General features: G+C 46.4%; 1 protein-coding gene and 1 non-coding gene across 4 annotated transcripts; one reads left to right on the top strand and one right to left on the bottom strand.

Annotated features, from left to right (window-relative positions):
- Nucleotides 1-6,056: 6,056 nt before the first annotated feature.
- Nucleotides 6,057-19,632, bottom strand: CCDC127 (coiled-coil domain containing 127). 3 transcript variants are annotated; one of them, XM_060007124.1, is made up of 3 exons: nucleotides 19,555-19,632; nucleotides 18,279-18,409; nucleotides 6,057-7,296 (listed from the first exon to the last, which is right to left on the bottom strand). In XM_060007124.1, exons 2-3 carry the CDS (start codon nucleotides 18,397-18,399, stop codon nucleotides 6,641-6,643), a joined length of 777 nt encoding a protein of 258 aa, XP_059863107.1. In that variant the 5' UTR covers nucleotides 18,400-18,409; nucleotides 19,555-19,632; the 3' UTR covers nucleotides 6,057-6,640. The 3 variants fall into 3 exon arrangements, with proteins under 3 accessions (XP_059863107.1, XP_059863108.1, XP_059863109.1); XM_060007125.1 differs by lacking the exon at nucleotides 19,555-19,632 and adding an exon at nucleotides 19,442-19,547; XM_060007126.1 differs by lacking the exon at nucleotides 19,555-19,632 and adding an exon at nucleotides 19,316-19,327.
- Nucleotides 13,675-13,786, top strand: LOC132423749 (U6 spliceosomal RNA). Its single transcript, XR_009519064.1, has one exon. It is a non-coding gene; the product is annotated as a U6 spliceosomal RNA (small nuclear RNA).
- Nucleotides 19,633-19,701: the final 69 nt, after the last annotated feature.

Here is a 19,701-nt window from a genome sequence, read left to right as displayed (position 1 = left end):
GAGCACAGGCTCAGTAGTTGCGGTGCACGGGCTTAGTGGCTCCGTGGCATGTGGGATCTTCCAGGACCAGGGCTCGAACCTGTGTCCCCTGCATTGGCAGGCGGATTCTTAACCACTGCACCACCAGGGAAGTCCCTGGGCATGTCTTCATATGCTTGTTGCCCACTTGTATTATTTTTTTAAATAATTTCATTTATTTACAAAAACAAAAACAGTTCACCCACTTCTCCCTTCCCCCCACAGACAGTCCCCCCCCACCTCACCTCTGGTTCTAATCTGTTCTCTGCATCTATTAACTTGGAGATATATATTCCACATATGAGTGAGATCATATGGTATTTGTATTTCTCTGACTTATTTCATTTAGCATAATGCTCTCCAGGTCCATCCATGTCGTCACAAATGGCAGACTTTCATTCTTTTTATGGCTGAATAGTATTCCATTGTATACATATACCACGTCTTCTTTATCCATTCATCTATTGATGGGCACTTAGGTTGCCCATATCTTGGCTATTGTAAATAATGCTGCACTAAACATGGGAGGGCAGATATCTTTTTGAATTAGTGTTCTCATTTTCTTCAGATAAACACCCAGAAGTAGAATTGCTGAACCCTATGGTAGTTCTAATTTTGATTTTTGAGGAACCTCCATACTGATTTCCACAGTGGCTGCACCAATTTACATTCCCACCAACAGCATACAAAGTTTCCCTTTTCTTCACTTCCTTGCCAACACTTATCTCTTGTCTTTTTGATAATAGCCATTCTGACAGGTGTGAAGTGATATCTCTTTGTGGATTTGATTTGCATTTCTCGATTAATGATGTTGAGCATCTTTTCATGTCTCTTCAGAGATTCTGCCCACTTCCTAATTGAATTTTTTTTTTTTTTTGCAGTTGAGTTGTATGAGTTCTTTATATATTTTGGATACTAGCCCCTTATCAGATATATGATTTGCAATTTTTCTCTCATTCTGTAGTTTGCCTTTTTTTTGTTTTATGACTTTGTTTGCCATGCAGAATCTTTTCAGTTTGATGTAGTCCCACTTGTTTATTTTTGCTTTTGTTGCTTTTGCTTTTGGTGTCAGATTTTTAAAAAATCATTGCCAAGACTGATGTCAGGGAGTTTACCACCTATGTTTTCTTCTAGGTCTTAACGTTCAAGTCTTTAATCCATTTTAATTTTTTTTTTTTTTTTTTTTTTTTTTGCGGTACACGGCCCTCTCACTGTTGTGGCCTCTCCTGTTGCGGAGCACAGGCTCCAGACGCGCAGGCTCAGCGGCCATGGCTCACGGGCCCAGCCACTCCACGGCATGTGGGATCTTCCTGGACCGGGGCACGAACTTGTGTCCCCTGCATCGGCAGGCGGACTCTCAACCACTGCGCCACCATTTTTGAGTTAACTTTTTATGTGTGTTATAAGATAGTGGCCCGGTTTCATCCTTTTGCACGTGGCTGTCCAGTTTTTCTAGTACCATTTATAGACGAGAGGGTCCTTTCCCCATGGTATATTCTTGGCTCCTTTGCTGTAAATTAATTGACCATCTATGCATGGATTTATTTCTGGGTTCTCTATTCTGTTCCATTGATCTATGTGTCTGTTTTTATGCCAGTACCATAATGTTTTAATGACTACTGCTTTGTAATATAGTTTGAAATCAGGGAATGTGATGCCTCCAGCTTTGTTCTTTTTTGTTTGTTTTGTTTTTGTTTTGTTTTTGTTTTTGCGGTACGTGGGCCTCTCACTGCCGTGGCCTCTCCCATTGTGGAGCACAGGCTCCGGACGCGCAGGCTCAGCGGCCATGGTGCACGGGCCCAGCCGCTCCACGGCATGTGGGATCTTCCCGGACCGGGGCACGAACCCGCGTCCCCTGCATCGGCAGGCAGACTCCCAACTACTGTGCCACCAGGGAAGCCCTCCAGCTTTGTTCTTCTTTCTCAAGATTGCTTTGGCCATTCAGGGTCTTTTATGGTTCCATACAAATTTTAGGATTTTTTTGTTCTATTTTTGTGAAATATGCCATTAGAATTTTGATAGGGATTGCATTGACTCTGTATATTGCTTTGGGTAGGACGGACATTTTCACAATATTAATTCTAACAATCCATGAGCACAGAATGACTTTCCACTTATTTGTGTCTTCTTCAGTTTGTTTCATTAATGTCTTGTACTTTTCAACATACAGGTCTTTCATCTCCTTGGTTAAATTTATTCAGAATTTTTGATGCAGTTGTAAATGGGATTGTTTTCTTAATTTCTCTTTCTGATATTTCATTACTAGTGTATAGAAATGCAACAGATTTTTGTGTATTCATTTTGTATCCTGCAAATTTACTAAATTTATTAGTTATAACAGTTTTTTGATGGAGTCCTTAGAGTTTTCTGTATATAGTATTGTCACCTGCGAATAGTGACAGTTTTACTTCTTCCTTTCCAATTTGGATTCCTTTTATTTCTTTTTCTTTTCTGATTGCTGTGGCTAGGAGTTCCAATGCTGTTGAATAAAAGTGGTGAGAGTAGGCATCCTTGTCTTATTCCTGATCTTAAGAGGGGATGCTTTCCACTTTTCACCGTTGAGTGTGATATTAGCTCGGGGATTGTCATATATGGCCTTTATTATGTTGAGGTACGTTCCCTCTATAGCCACTTTGTCGTGAGTTTTTATTATACATGGGTGTTGAATTTTGCCAAATGACTTTTCTGCATTCATTGAAGCGATCATATGATTTTCAAATTCTTCAATTTGTTAATGTGGTATATCACATTGACTGATTTGTGGTATTGAGCCATCCTTGCATCCCTGGGATAAATCTCACTTGCTCATGATATATGATGCTTTTAATGTATTGTTGAATTTGGTTTGCTAGTATTTTGTTGAGGATTTCTGCATCTGTGTTCATCAGGGATATTGGCCTGTAATTGTCTTTTCTTTTGGCATCTTTATCTGGTTTTGGTATCAGGGTAATGCTGACCTCGTAAAATGAGTTTGGAAAACTCCCTCTTTTCTCTTTTGGAAGTTTGAGAAGGATTGGTATTAATTCTTCTTTGAATGTTTGGTAGAATTCACCAGTGATGCCATCTGGTCCTGGACTTTTGTTTGTTGGAAGGTTTTTGATTACTCAAATGACATTTTAATGTAATTCAGAATTTTAAAAAGGATGTAAGTGTCTGAAAAGAAAACATTTTCTCAAGAGAGTGGCTACTGCTTGATGTGGCCAAATGCTCCTCACACTAGAACCACCCAAGTGGTCATTGGGGGTTTGCATCACCCTGTGAGTGGGCTTTGCCCTCAGGTCCAACGCCATGCTGCTGTCTCCGCAGGTACGTCCCCGTTGCAGGTGCTCCTGTGCCAGCCCCTCCCCCAGGTATGGCCCGTGCCTTTCCCCCCACAATGGAGTGAAAGTCCTCTCAGGATCTGCCTGCTGAGGAAGGCAGTAACCTTCCTACTGGGCCTTCAGGAGAGGAGAGACGCCACCAGGTGGGCAGGAGCAAGGAGGGACGTGGTGGCTTCTACCTCCCTGTGCTCTTGGGCTCTGCCTTCTTTGCTCACCTCTGCATATCTCCTTAGCTGTGTTATGCTGGAACCCTGTTTCAGCCACATGGACTTTGCTATTGCAAGAAGCTCTTGGAAAGAGAGTAGGCACAGGGCAAAATTTGGAAATGGTTTGATTTTAACTCTAAAGAGTAGAGTAGCTTCTGCTGTTTGTGTCTGTGGAATTTTCTTGATGAGACCCAGCCTCTGGGTGGTCAGCAGGTAGGACCCAGCATGGGCATGGCTGGGCCCAGCAGCTGTGGTGGAGAAGAGCCCAGGGATGCTGCGGTGACCCAGGACCTGAAATTTGGGGCAGGGCTGGGCACACAGGTGTCTACTAGTGGAGAATGTCCCTGACAGCCCCCGCCCCACGCTGAGGAATAACCCATTCTTGTGAAGCTGGAGAGGCTGGGAGGCTCGTCGGAGCAATTCTGAGGCACACGGAGCAGCCCAGGTGGGACCACGCCTCCCACTCACCCCAGTGCATGTAATTCACTTGTTCCTGTGGACCCGCTCAGCCCCAACACTGAATGTGCCACTTGCAGCCACGATGGGTTTTACCTGTACCTGCCCAGCCCGAGACTGGTGGCCCTGAGGATGCCCAAGGTGACGTTGGCTGCGAATGCAGTCGTGGGCATCTGTCAGGGCCCAGGAGCGTTCCTGTGCTTCTCGTGCTGCAGACGGCGTGGCTCTCACGCAAAGGCAAACTGGGAAAAGGAAACACGCTCAGCAGGTGAAGAGCAGAACAGAGTGCCAAGGGCCAGGAGGGCGTGAATATGCCACACGGCAAACTTGACTGGGCTCCTCCCGGTGAGCCTGGGCGGGCTATCATCTGCACAAACCTACCTGGTCTTCCCAGGGGCCAGAAGTCGCATTGAATGGGGACATGATGGGGACCATGATGGACACTCTGGGACCACCGTCTTCACCTCCCCTCGTCCCCTGTGGTGGACTTATCATTGCACTTCCTCCAGGAATTCAGCAGTGCTTCCTGTTGACCATCCTGGCAAGGAGGGGATGCAGATTCAGGGACTTCCACTTTTCTTTCCTACCTTAGCAACTCTTGTTCCAGACGGTTCTCTCCAATTATATACTCAGAGACTAGGAGACACCTGCAGGCCCAGCAGACCCTCTGTGCAGTGGCCGTGTCCAGAGACCCGGAGACGTCAGCCTGCAGCTCCCTCTCTCATCAGCTGCCACCCGCTAGATCCCCGGAATCCCCTTCTCTCTCCACCAGCCGCTGGCAATCCCACGGGTGAGCGCAAATCCTCGATCTGCTGGAGGGCCTGCCGCCTCCTTCGGAGCGCCCGAGCCAGTGGCTGGCGTCTGAGCCCCGCTTTCTCGGTTCTCTGCTCCCACTGCGCTCACAAGCCACGGCACAGCACAACCCAGTGGTTCCCAGGCTTTGCCACACACGGGAGTAGAACAAGGCAGCTGTTCTCACCATGGGGCCCGGGGAGAGAAAGCTGGTTTGCAGGGAGAGAAGATTAAACAGACACGCAGACATCTGAGGCCAGGTCATTACTGCAAGGTTCCCAGTGTTGCTTTCTAGCCATTTCTGGCTCTCCTCTGAGGTCCGGCCATCACTCTCCATCCTTGCCCTGAGGTGCCACAAGGTAGCCTTAAAACAAATGCCCCCTAACTGTGTAAGTAGCAGAACTGACCCCTGTTGTTTGCTACCAAAGCCCTGATGTCTAGGGAAGCAGGGCAGCTATTTCTGTCGTATGCCAGGCGGGGAAGAGCACTTTTGGCATCAGCCCAGAAAACCCGCTCAGTCACTCGAAAAGGACCTGGTTTCACATGGATCAGGGCAGTTCTGAAGCCAAGCTGCCTGGGTTCATACTAGCTCCAGGACCACCTGTGTGACCTCGGGCAGGTTGACTTCCCACCCCTCACCTGTAGAATGAGGGCTGCGGAGAAGGGCTCACACCACAGGCCTGAGACCGTGGGCCTGAGAGGCCTGCTGACAGGTCGGCCCTCGGCTGGCATCTGGGACCTGGATTTGGGAGGGTTCCCTCCACCATCAACTGGTAAGAGTGGATCACTGCGACCAAACCCTGCCAACAGCTTGGACACCTGCTTTCCTCTGGGAGTTTGGAATTTGGGCCTGTGCCAGGCAGAGGGTGCCTGTGTGACCGGCCCTCCGCAGAAACCCCGGACGCTGTTTCTGAAGAGCGTCCGCATGGCCGTGTGACCCCTGGGAGGGAACTGGAAGCTGCACCTCGTCTCCCCGCGTTGCCCATGTGCCTGTCCCTTGAGTCTCAGCTGTGAGTACAACCATGTGCTGAGTCCTGAGCAAGTGTGGGGTGGCCTTGGGGACCCGGAGCCCAAGGGTAAGAACAGTGCTCAGGGCACAGCACTAGGGGTCAAGGTGACGTGAGTGATGTGCGTAAAGTGCGCAAAGGCCGAGTCATATTAACTTTATGGAAAATGGGTCTAAGTTTGCAGTAAAAATTGAGATAATCTGTTTAAAAATGTAAAGAGTAAGGAATTACACACATAAAAAGTGGCACTGTTGCTTTTAAATTGAGGTGTTTTAATCATATGTCATTGCTTATAAACACACACAAGGGTATCAACTGGAAATAAGAAACACTTTTTCCCCTTTGGCGGGAAAGAGCGTCAAAACACCACAAAACCTTGACGGTATCACTACCTTCCTTTCTCATCTATTAGGCAGTTCTATCCACTACCTGACAACTTCGAACTGTAATTTTAGGAGAGAGAACAATAATTTGAGGAAAAAAAGAATTGATTTAGGGAGTGATAAAAACAGACAAAAAACCACTTACAGCAAGGGTGAGTATTATCTTTCGCATTCTTAGAAACGATTTTTCCCTAAAGCTATGAGGTTATCCTGTTCCGCTGAATAAAATATTGACGGCTTAGAACACGCTTCTGAGAGACTGCGTCCTTAGCCGCTGAGGGGGACGGAGAGTCTCCTGAGGCCTCGCCGTCCTGCTCGGAGGGTGGTGGGAGTGCAAGGCCCCTGCTGAGAGGTGGCCGTGTGCATGCGTGGCCACAACACAGGGAGTGCTGGCAGAAGGAAAGCATCGGATAACCCAGAACACACAACAGTCTGACGCTGAGCCATTCAGCCCCGTCTTACTTTTCCAGTATGGCTCTCTCTACGCTCTTAAACCTTTTCAGTTCGACCAGTAGTTCCCAGTATCTGAGATACAGCCACATAAGCCTCCCATTTCGGCGCTTGTTGGTGTTCCAGATGTCACCACAGTACGTGTCGTGCTTGAATATGTCGGTCAGGCCAGCTGCCATCTCTAGGTCAGCAGCAACTGGGTCGGTGGACGCTCGGCCCAGCAGGCTCTTCTCGATCTCCAGCCGCTTGTGGCGAGGGAGAAGCAGACTGCAGTAGACGCTCTGTCTTTCCGTGAGAGCGTCCTCGAAGTCTCTCAGCAGAAGCCTGGCCCTCCGCTGCCACTCCTCCTCCTTGCCCAGGTAGCTCAGGTACACGCTCCGCAAGGGCTGCCCCTTCTCCTGCAGGGCCCGAGCCCGCTCCTGTTCCAGAAGCTTCTTCTCTTCTACCATCTTGCGCCCCTGAGAGATGAGGGCTTCTCGGTAGCTAGTCGTTCTGTTTTGTTCCTTTTCAAGTTCCAGGGACAACTGTGCCACGGCCCGCCGACTTTCTGAGATCGTGGCGCGGTACTTGGCTTCGAGGTCCCGCTGGAAGGCAGCTGTTCTCTGATGGTATGCTTCCCTCTCTTTTTCTATCTCTTTTCGGGACTCCCTAGACCAAATCCAACCTGACACAAAGAAAGTGGAGGAGGAAAACACACACGATGAAAAGTCAAAGCTCAAGTTCTATAGTATTTATTCACAGAAAACATAAAGCAGCTAAGGACGGGACTTCAATAAAATCTTAAGTCCCAAGAGGTACAAAAAAGACAACATTTTGAATGAAGCGATACAACTGCAAAGTTCTTATCTTAAATCAGACAAGGGCTCCCCAGAGGCAAGCACGGCAAGGCTGCAGAGACCCCTTTCAGCCTCCTCCTAACGTCTGATGGCTGAGAAAAGCCACCGCTGCCTTCCTCTGTTCCCAAGCCTACCACCCTGTGCCTACTCTGGCTACGGTGCCCCAGCATACTACTGGCAAGGGTTAGCAATGAGTACGGGTGAGTGTGCTTCACAGAGTGTTGGCTAGGCTATTAAGAACTGAGTAAAGTTCAACGCGTGTTCAGCTTTGCCTGGTCATCACTAGTAAACAGCTGAAGCCCAACGTGTTTGCTTCTGTTCTGACAGGGGGTCATGTAAATAAGGAGTCGGAAGTTCAGCCTTAAGACGAGGCTCCACCATAATCTAACAAACATGGGACAGACGGGTGCAGGCAACTGGGGTGGGTAATGCCCCGCTCTGCCCCAAAGTGAGAAGCCACCAGGCCTCCGGCCTCTGCTGCACGGAGAAGTCCAAGGACAGAGAAAGGGAGTCTGATGACCACAAAGCCTGCGGCCAGCAGGTGCCTGGGTCTGGGTGTCGTCACCAATCCTTCCCCGTCCCGCCAATAAGAGGCCGGTGTGTCCCGGTAACAAGATAAACGTCAGCGCGCGGCTTTCACTGCTACAGGACCTCCACCGTGTTCTGTACCGGTGTTCCTGCCCGTAACTTCATAAACGTTGGGGCAGCTACGCCGAGTCCTCGTCTCTCACAATGGTAACCTGTCCAGCCTGTACGTGCAAAACGCAGCACAGATCCAAGTCCTCTGGAAAACAGAAGGATTGCCCAACAAGGCTAACTGGCAAAGTTACCAAGAGCAGCAACTTAAAGCATCACTTATGCCCAGCTCTCCAAACACAGCCAAGGCGGCGCACGCGTTTCTCTCCTGCCTTCTCTAACTCCCTACGGCGTCCGTCCTCCTTCCGGTTCTCTTGCTGCTCTCTGGTCCCTTCCCATCAACACCCGAGGTGCTGTCCTTGCTTGCTGTGTGGCCTTTCCCCAGGTCCCAGGGAAGCCCATCTAGTCCACAACGTCAGCCGTCACCTCGCGAGGACAGCGTTCCCGCGCACCTGAGAGCCTCTTCACGTGCGGTGCTGCTGCCCCGATTCTACAACCAGGAGACCAAACTCGTCCTCCCGCAACTAAAGCAGCCCCTAGTCCTATCCCAGCTGACAACTCCTACTCCAACGCACATGCCATCTTTGTCTCCTCCTTGGGGCTGACCAGGAAAGAAGGGGCCATAGTATGACTCAACACGCCCTGGAGGCAGGCAAAAGGTATGCATGGAGAAGAGAGGAGAGAAGGACTAATTCAGTTTTGGGTGAATGTGGACAACGTCTGGAAGGCCAGTAGGAGTTGGCAGGAAGGTCCCTCTAGGCAGAATGAACAGGTACAGGAGAGCTTCCAGGAGCTGCTGTCCAGGGGCACAGGGCTTATGCCAAGGAGACGCTGGAGCAGACGCTGGGAAAGCCAGACTCCGCTCAGGAAGCGGACTGACCTGATCTGACAGCGCCCTGGCTGTGATGAGAAGATGAGGGGGCATGGGCGGAGGGGGCAGACGGGAGGCCAGAAGCAGAGCGCCAGTCCTGCTATAATAACCCAAAGGCAACACTGCTCACACGATACACACCCAGGCACACACCGGCCCTCAGACCACAGAACACCTCTCATCAGGAAGGCCTCCTGGAAGAGGTGGCACAGGGACGTGGAGACAGGCTGGGCGAGGAGGTGGCCGGGGGGTACGGAGACCAGAGTGCAGGCTGGTGGACCGGACGTCTGGACACCCAGCTCTGGTCCGTTCGGGGAGTCCCGCCTCATGACTCTGCACAGACACAACTTTTTCGAGCCTCAGTCTCAGAAGGCTTGTGAAAGCGCTGGGGCTCCTGCTTTTGGGAAAATGGAAGGGAAGTACTCTCTCCTATTCTCCCTGCTAAGAACAACAAAAAACCTGGACGTCGTATGTAAAACTAACACAAGACGACCAGAAATGCGGAGAGCGGCAGGCAGACTGTTGAGGGGCCTTGGCACCCAAGGAACACCGTGCTGGTGAGTCCCTGGGGGCTTCACTTTGCCTTGTAGATCCCAGACTTAAAGCTGAAATGCCAATGATGCAGATTTCCTTTAAAAGCCCCAACAAAAGTCTGCTCTCTCTGGCCAAACAACTAGCAAAGGGGCTTAGCAAGACAGAAAACTTTTAAACAATAACCATTCTGCCCCTGCTACGTAGCACAGAAGACACTGTGACCCACCTCCATCCATGTGGGCAAAGCCTGAGGGGCGGTGATGGTGGCAGAGGAAGCCATGTGGGGATTCTCCCGTGTGGAAGCATCAGCAGATCGCAGGGGAGCTGGACCTCCCACTCTTGCCCAGCAGTAACAGGGGACCCTTCCTTGGTGTCAACAGGCTGGAGGACGAGTGGGGAGCCTGGGCGTCCACTCCCACCTGGGAGTGAGGAGGCAGTGCTACCTCTCCCTGTCCAAGAAGCCAGCCTAAGAAGATATGAATGAAGAACAGCCTCATAATACCGCAAATGCCCAGGTTTCAGCTGGGAATCACTCTTCATAACAAGAGTCAGGAAGATCTCAAGGTGACTTAAAAGGTAATCAGTTGATGCCAATACCAAGATGACAGAGATGTTAGTGTCATCTGACAGTTTAAGGCAGCCATTGTAATATAAAGTCTAAGCAAAGATACAGAAAGTCTCAGCGGAGAAATAGAAAATATTTAAGAAAGCAAACGGAACTTCTGAAACTGACAAAGGCAGGAACTGAAATAAAAAACATAATGTGAAACAGGTGTGGAGAAGAGCACCCCACCAAGATACTCAGTACAGCTCCTGCAAACACGGACATGAAGATGCGAACAAAATACTAGCAAATACAGTTCTGCAAATATATAAAAAGAATGACATGGCATGACCAAGTGGGGATTACTTCAAAAATGTAAGACTGGTTCAACATTCAAACACCCATCGCTGTAATCCAACAAATTAGCAGCCTAAAGGAGAAAAGCTACATGATCATATTGACTGATACAGAAACACAACACCCATTCATGATAGCAACTCAGAAAAACAGGAACAGAGGGGACCTTCCTTGTCTTGATACTCTATGAAAGCCACAGCTAACATATACTTAGCAGTGAAAAGACTGAATGCTTTTCCTCCAAGATCAGGAACTATCCAACGACGTCCCAGAATTCCTGGCCAGTGCGAGAAGGCAAGAAAAGGAAATAGAGGCCAACAGACTGGAAAGGAAGAGACAAAACCTGTCTCGTACCTCACAGAAAAATGAACTCAAAATGGATCATGGACTGTCATGTAAAATGTAGAATTAAAACTGTAGGAAAAAACACAGGAGAGAATCTTTACGATCAAGGGCCAGGCAAAGAGTTTTCAGACATGGTATGAAAACATGACCCATAAAAGGAGAAACTGATGAGACGGACTTCATCAAAATTAGAACTTTTGCTCCATGAAAGACTCCAGTAAGAGTCTACAGACTGGGAGAAGATATTTGAAAACAAGACAGCCAACAAAGTACTAGAATCTAGAACTCAGTAAAAACTCTCAAAACTCGGGAATTCCCTGGTGGTCCAGTGCTTAGGACTCCACGTTTTCACTGCCAGGGCGAGGGTTCAATCCCTGGTCAAGGAACTAAAATCCCACAAGCTGTGTGGTGACAACAAAACAAAACAAAACGCAAAACAAACAAAACAAAAACCTCTCAAAACTCAACATTAAAAAAACAATCCAATTAGAAAATAGATTGAATCTGAAAGACAGGATTCAAGGAAGCGGATACACCGATGGCAGATAAGTATATGAAAAAATGCCCAACATCATTAGCCCTTATGGAAATGCAAATTAAAACCAAAATGGGGTTATCACTATACACCTGCAAGAACAAGCAAAATAAAAACAATAGTGATCACACCAAATGCTGTTGAGGATGCCAAGAACCTGGATCCCTCATACACTGCTGGCCAGAAAGCAAAATGGTACCGCCACCCTTTTACTTTCTTCAAAAACTGAACATCAACTCCCAAGGAGGCTGACAAGAGTAGGTAGTTTTTATGATTCAATGACCTGCAGTGTCTGCGTCTTAGTGAAAGACCCAATTGCAGCCCTAAGGGCTGCTACTTAGAAACTCACTAGCCTGCCATCTTGAAAACCCCTACCAAATGCTCGGAAAGGCTGCCTGCTGCCTATGGCTAGGGCAATGAACTTGGCGAGTGAAGTGGAAGGCTTAAAATTACACTGACTAAGTCAAAGCAATCTTGAGGGAAATAAACGGAGCTGGAGGAATCAGACTCTCTGACTTCAGGCTATACTACAAAGCTACAGTAATCAAGACAGTATGGTACTGGCACAAAAACAGAAATATAGACCAATGGAACAGGATAGAAAGCCCAAAGATAAACCCACGCACCTATGGTCAACTAATCAATGACAAAGGAGGCAAGGATATGCAGTGGAGAAAAGACAGTCTCTTCAATAAGTGGACAGCTCTTCAATAACTGGACAGCTACATGTAAAAGAATGAAATTAGAACACTCCCTAACACCATACACAAAAATAAACTCAAAATAAATTAAAGACCTAAATGTAAGACCGGACACTATAAAACTCTTAGAGGAAAACATAGGAAGAACACTCTTTGACATAAATCACAGCAAGATCTTTTTTGAAAAGATTTGGAAATAAAAACAAAAATAAACAAATGGGACCTAATGAAACTTAAAAGCTTTTGCACAGCAAAGCAAACCATAAACAAGACGAAAAGACAACACTCAGAATGGGAGAAAATATTTGCAAATGAGTCAACGGACAAAGGACTAATCTCCAAAATATATAAACAGCTCATGCAGCTCAATATTAAAAAAACAAACAACCCAATCAAAAAATGGGCAGAAGACCTAAACAGACATTTCTCCAAAGAAGACATACAGATGGCCAAGAGGCACATGAAAGGATGCTCAACATCACTAATCATTAGAGGAATGCAAATCAAAACTACAATGAGGTATCACCTCACACCGGTTAGAATGGGATCATCAGAAAATCTACCAACAACAAATGCTGGAGAGGGTGTGGAGAAAAGGGAACCCTCTTGCACTGTTGGTGGGAATGTAAATTGATACAGCCACTATGGAGAACAATATGGAGGTTCCTTAAAAAACTAAAAATAGAATTACCGTAAGACCCAGCAATCCCACTACTGGGCATATACCCAGAGAAGACCATAATTCAAAAAGACACATGCATCCCAATGTTCACTGCAGCACTATTTACAATAGCCAGGACATGGAAGCAACCTAAATGCCCACCAACAGACGAATGGATAAAGAAGATGTGGCACATATATACAATGGAATATTACTCGCCATAAAAAGGAACGAAACTGGGTCATTTGTAGAGATGTGGATGGACCTAGAGACTGTCAAACAGAGTAAAGTAAGTCAGAGAAACAAATATCATATATTAACACATACATGTGGAATCTAGAAAAATGGTACAGATGAACTGGTTTGCAGGGCAGAAATAGAGACACAGATGTAGAGGACAAACGTATGGACCAAGGGGGGACAGCAGGGGTGGGGGAATGAACTGGGAGATTGGGATGGACATGTATACACTAATATGTATAAAATAGATAGCTAATAAGAACCTGCTGTATAAAAAATAAAATAAAATTCAAAAAAAAGGTATTACACTGACTGACGTATTAATTAATTAGTGTTGAGGCTGGGAGAGGCCCTGAGGTGACTTTCATTTTCCGTTTGTTTCTGCAGACTCATCTCCAGCTTCTATAGCTTTTCATAGTAATTTTTATTCTTGAAGTTCCTGCTTTCTTATACTTTTGAAATGATGCTTTTTGTCCCTGAGAAGGGTTGAGGAATATTGTATTTTCTTCTTTTTGGTTATCTTGCTTAGGTAATGCGATCAGAGGAAACTTTTAACTTTGCTTTCTTGTAAGGATTCTCCAAAAATGTGTTATTGCAAGATTAAGAAATCATATCGAACATATGGGTGTTAAGTAGCCCCCTAGCATAGCCTAGAAGTAAAGGCAGACAAATGAAGCTGATAAATGCTACTCGTCAGCCTCCACTTTCTCTACTCAAACCTGCTCACCTAAGAAATCCAGGCACACGAGGCCACTCCATAGAAAGCACCACTGCCTGCTCACTTTGGCAGCACATATACTTAAAAAAAACCAAAAAACTGGAAAAACACACAGAAGACTAGCAGAGCCCCTGCTGGAGGATGACACACAAATTCGTGACGTGTTCCATATAATTTAAAAATAAAAGCACCCCTGCGACAGAGGGCAGCTTTTTCCCGTTTCTCATATTCTTAAGTGCCTACCCAGAAGCATGGGGTATGATGTAGGGAAGCACAACATGCCACCCTTAAATGGGCCCCTTGGGCCTTACTAAGGTTCTCAAGGGGCAAGGGAACCACCCTCATCACCAAATGATTCTAACCGGAAGCGGAAGGTAACAGATTAAATCTGGAGCTGCAAGAGAAGCCTTAGTAGGAGTGCAGAATATCAAGGTTCTAGGCTTGGCCAGAAATATCCAACTGGTGACGATTAAATTAAGACCTGGATGGGAATATCCCTGTAACCAGCAGTAACCAAAATGGGGGGCCACTGGTCTAACCACAGCTGACATTTGGGGCCTGACAGGAGTTTGGGGGGGAGGCCTTCTCCTCTCCTAAGCTAAATGAGGGAAGGTAAAACCTTGCCACATAGGTGAATGGGTGTGTCAGTCATTTGATATCATTGAGGCGGCTACTCAATTCTTAGGGGGAAAAAACCTTGTTTCTTCTGGCCTTAAGAGAACAAAGTCATCCTAGGAGGCATTTGCCTCACTTGCCTATGCCTTTAAGATGCAAATGTCTACCAGATCTTCTCCAGGAACCCTTATCTCCAGCATCCTTCTAAAATGCAAATTTCAAAAATAAATAAATAAATAAATAAAATGCAAATTTCGGGCCTCCCAGGTGGCGCAGTGGTTAAGAATCCACCTGCCAATGCAGAGGACCCGTGCTGCAACTCCTGAAGCCCGCGCTCCACAAGAGAAGCCACCACGATGAGAAGCTGGCACACCACAACGAAGAGTAGCCCCCGCTCGCCGCAACTAGAGAAACCCCGCACGCAGCAACGAAGACCCCATGCAGCCAAAAATAAATTAAATTAAATTAAAAAAAAAAAGAATTTGGGTTAAAAAAATAAAAAATAAAATAAAATGCAAATTTCAAAAACGGGGTAGGTAATTTGGAACTTGACTTGTCAAGGACGAAAAGAAATCCTAAGTGTCTTTTCTGTAAACATTAGAAAAAAGGGTTTAGCCATCTAGACAGGTGACCTTGATTTGATCCATCTGCCAGAAGCCCAATTTGAATCCAACCCCTTGTAACTGATGGGTTTTACCTTGTTGTACCTGACTGAGGGCTGAAATTTTCAAATGAGAACTATAAGGTCTCTGTGTGTGTTTGTGTCTTTGTATGTATCTATGTGTGTTGTAGATGAATAGTATTACCAAAATTAATTTGTAAAGAAGCTCTACTTAATTGACTTAAAAAAATTAAGTGCTTATATAAATAGAAATATAAAACTGGCCAGAATGAATTTCAGGTTCACGCAATCCAGGAAATATTCAACATTAAATTAATATCTGGTGTTGAAGGAGGCTTAAACTTGTTGATTTGATTAATACAGGTATGTCTTTAGAGTCATCAATGTTAAGTATAGTACTTCTGCTGTACCTAGGTTTACTAGAGGTCAAATAAGACCTTATTGTATGTTGCAAATCTGTCAGCAAGAAAAGTAACTTGAAGTGGGAAAAAAAAAAACTTTTAAGAAAAGATGTATGTTTTCAGTAAAAGAAGTTAAAGAGTGAGAAAAAAAATACTGGAAAAAAGAGTTGTACATGATCTTGGGACTTCCCTGGTGTTCCAGTGGTTAGGACTCCGAGCTCCCAATGCAGGGGGCCTGGGTTCGATCCCTGGTCGGGGAACTAGGATCCCACGTACTGCAACTAAGCCTGCGCGCCTCAACTACTGAGCCCACGCTCTAGAGCCCGCGTGCCACAACAAGGGCCCAGTGCAGCCAAAATAAATAAATAAATAATAAATAAAAAGAGTTGTACATGATCAAGATTCTCTAAGATAGGATTAAACTTAGTTGGGTAAACGGCTTTTGTTGGGAGTGGGCTGGGGCAAGACGGGATTTGGTTTCTCCCTGCAAAGTTTTCTTGAATGACTGCTTTTAATAACATGAGTTACTTCGCCTTAAAGGGATCTGTATTTGCTTTCAAGATCTGTTTTAACTTTGGTTAAGAAATAAGTATTGTCTCTGACCTATGATCTTATTTGACCAAGTCTTTTAAAACTTTTTGACAAACTTCCCAATATCAAATTTTAATCAAAGTTCTTTGGATTTCCAGCTAACTTTGGGATACTTTAGAAGGTCCCTGAGATCGCTCAAAGAAAAACATTTAACTAGGATTATTTCGTTTGTTAAATTAAATGTAATCAGACGGTTAACCACGCCTTTTAAGTCTTTTGTCATTTATAGATAGTTATTGTTGTACTCTGATGCTGTTACAAAAAAGTGCTTCATCATCAAGAAGATTCATGGGAAGGCTAAGGAAACAGTTACAACACTTCCACATCAAGACAATGGCTATGCAAGGATTCCAGCCCATACCGACTTAAAACAAGGAGCTGTCCTGCTCCTGGGGCCCCTAGATCAGGCATCCTAGAGATTTTTACTCCCTGACAGGCGGGGTCGATGCCCCTACTCAGCCTCAAAGCAACTTCAGAAGATGGACCATCGCCCCTCTGCTTCCCACAAAAATATGGGAGTAAAATCTCCGACGGGGGAATGAAACAGGAGGGAAGGGGGCAGGGCACAACCTTTAAAAGAATGACACAGCCATAGGACATGACAAAAACTGGTTAGAACCAACTAGGTCCAAGAGTGCAGACGAGTTGACTTTCAGTAGACCTTGAGCCTCATTATACGCTCATTGTAATACGTTAGCATATGCTAAATGACACACTCACCAGTGCTAGGACAGTTCTGAGGCCAACCATAAAAGGTCAAAACGTAGGCTGTGGCCCAGTTCCTGGAAATCCCCACCCCTTCCCCAAAATAATTGGAATAACCCTCCCCCTCATTAGCCTATGAAATTACCCAGCCCATAAAAACTAACCACTCCATATTTCGGGGCCTCTCTCGCCTTCTGAGATGGCCCATAATCTGTCTGTGGAGTGTGTTTCTCTCTAAATAAATCCACTTCCTACCTATCAAAAAAAGAAATAACATGTCTCTTTGGCATACGGATTATTTTCAACTAGTTATTTTCTAAGAAACAGCAGACATGGGAGAAACTTTGAAAGCCAAGTAGGAGTTACCCTTTTGTAAGAAACACTTACATTTATAAGGGAGTTCTGCATTTGTAAGGGTGTCTCCCTGGCTGTACCAGGAAGAGGCTGACCAAATTTCTGGAAACTCTTATCATAGGAAAAGGCTAGAGCTTATATCTGCATAACAACCTTACCCTTGATGATTGCACTTTTTCTAGTCTCCTCTGGTAACTAACTCTCCCCAACCTCAACATCCTCTTTTGTCTTAAGCTTGGGATGGTATTTAAGGTGAGGGATTATGCCATTCTCAATTTTCCTGAGTCTCTCCTATGGATACATGTTAAAAACTTGTTTGATTCTCTCCTGTTAATCTGTCTCATATCAATTTAATTCTTAGACCAGCCAGAAGAACTTAAAAGGGTAGAGGAAAGTTTCTTCTTCTGCAACAGTGACAAAACATAAAACCAACCCCTAAACATCAGGAAATTCATCATGTAGTAGGCATATAAGCTAAGAGCTGGAATAATTACAATTGACTGGTGACTGGTAATTTCCCCAAAGAGGTACAAAGTCGATTCAAAGTAGAGAGAATTTCTGGCCAGCCTGAGCAGAGGTTTCATGGATGAAGCCTCCCAAAGACTGATTTCCTAAACATGACACAGACATACAAAACCAGTTTTCTTTTATGCCTGTTTTATTCTGCCTCATCAGTGCTTATGAGGGCAACTGAAGCAAGGGAGCCCCCCTCAGAGCTGTACAGCCTTGAAGGGAGCTAACAGCTACTGAACTCACTCCACACAAAATGCCTCTAAATATCTTCTTATTTAACCCTCACTTGCATTGAGGCAGTTATGATGGTCAGAGAAACTGAGGCTCAGAGGTAAATAATTGGCGCACAATGTACCATATGCGAAAACACTAGGCTGTACACATGCATCTCTGTAAACAAAGACTGCTGCCCGCCATTTATGAGTAAGTCATTAGCCACAGTCACTGACCTACAAGTTCAGCCGGAAAGGGATTCAGGGTGAATGCACTCTGTGTTTTGGATACATGGGACCCTACAGCGTTAAGATACATGACTAAGAAAGAATTTCAGTGACCCCAAATTCCTGCATCTTCCCATACATAGGTAAGCACTAAAGTCACTAACTTGACACACCTGGGTTTCTGTGACAAGTACTAATCTTTTACCCAGACGTATGCTGGACCACATGTATTTCCTGGCTCCTCCCCTGCCTCTTCAGAGCAGTTCCTAACAGCTATCTGAGAGACTGTATCCTGGGCTACAGTCTTCATAGCTCTCACATTGTACATTTTTTTTTACAGTCAACATCTGTCAGGTTCCAAAGCCCAAGATCTTAGAGCGCCACACTTTCAGCCCAGAAAACACACATTAGGAAAACGATGACTTACGAAAAGCAGCCAATCCCAGCATTGGAACCAACAGGGCATAATTCCATCTGCTTCCATCACCCCCATCAGCCCTGGAACTGGGCCGGATATTCCAATTTGGGGGGTCATTTAAGTTATTCATGGAGATACACCTTGAAGTAAATAATAAAACCATTAAACACACACAAAAAACAAAACACATTGGTCACAATTATATCACCTACATGGCCGTGAGACTTTTTTTCTTTCAAAAAATTTTGTTCAGATCTAGGTATGCGCTGCACAGCACTGAGCCTTATGGGATTAAAAGAAAAAAACAAGACTTCAGACAAAAGCAACTCACAAACCGTGGGGGAGAAGATGTGTCTCAAATAACTGAAATACAAATAGGACGAAGCAAATATAGTCAAAAGAAACTTAATTCAACTTCAAAGACTCTTAACAGGCTTTTCAATAAATACTTGTTCAACACCTAAAGATATAAAATTCTAACTGGCAATAAAGCAATGACATACACACAAAAAGGCTCAGTACTTAAGGAGCTTGTGGCGAGCACAGAATAAAAAAGAGATCTAAAGTAGTGAAGCTCGTAACCCTCATAGGGGAGGTCTGGGAGCAGCATTCCCTTCTCCCCAACCCGGTAAACCAGGGAGCACCAATCCCCGGGCCGTGGACCGATACTGGTCCGCGGCTTGTTAGGAACCGGGCCGCACAGCAGGAGGCGAGAGGCGGGAAAGTGAACGAAGCTTCACCTGTCGCTCCGCATCCCCCCCCCCCATCGCTCGCATTACTGCCTGAACCATCCCCTCCCCCCACCCCGTGGAAAAATAATCTTCCACGAAACCGGTTCCTGGTGCCAAAAAGGCTGGGGACCGCTGCCGTAAACGACAGGGTCCGCGCGCCCCCAGCCCCACCCCACAGGGTTCATGACCGCCCGATCCCATAAATAACAAGGCCTGCGCCCCCCACCCCGACACCGTAAACTATATTATGGAGTTCGCGCCCCCCCCAGACCTCATGAACTGGAGGGTCCGCGCCCCCACCCCCCGATAACCTACAGGGTCCGCCTCCCGGAACGCGCAGTCCTAATAAAGCAGCGGAACCCGGCACGGACCCGCGGGACCCCTAAACGTCGGGAACTCCCTCTCTGTCCCGGAGAGAAAGCGGGGCGAACACCACGTTACCTGCGAGCACCGGTTCATCTCCCAAAACGGCCGTAAACTCGAGAAAATTCGAACACCGTCTGGACCGAAGGAGAAATCAGGCGAGCCCGTGAAGACCCCCGACCCCCACCTACCTCCGGCCGGGAGGTCTCGGCCCCTGTGCCCTGAGCCCCGCCGTCCGCTCGTCCCTCTGCGCAGGCGCCGCGTTGCCCCGTCGGCCCCCGGCACTGCGATGTGCGCAGGCGCGGCGTCCCGCCCCACCACCGTCGGCCCCGAGCGCG

Source organism: Delphinus delphis, chromosome 3 (assembly GCF_949987515.2).
Source record: "Delphinus delphis chromosome 3, mDelDel1.2, whole genome shotgun sequence".
NCBI classification, from domain to species: Eukaryota; Metazoa; Chordata; class Mammalia; order Artiodactyla; family Delphinidae; genus Delphinus; species Delphinus delphis.
The sequence above is the reverse complement of the archived record's forward strand: the minus strand, read 5'-3'. Positions and strand labels throughout refer to the sequence as shown.

Bases quoted from the DNA above. Each gene is read 5' to 3' on its own strand.
- CCDC127 (XM_060007124.1), bottom strand. From the start codon at position 18,399: ATGAATAACTTAAATGACCCCCCAAATTGGAATATCCGGCCCAGTTCC. The intron at 7,297-18,278 runs GTAAGTCATCGT...TCTTTGTGTCAG, and splicing joins GCTGGGATTGGCTGCTTTTC to GTTGGATTTGGTCTAGGGAG.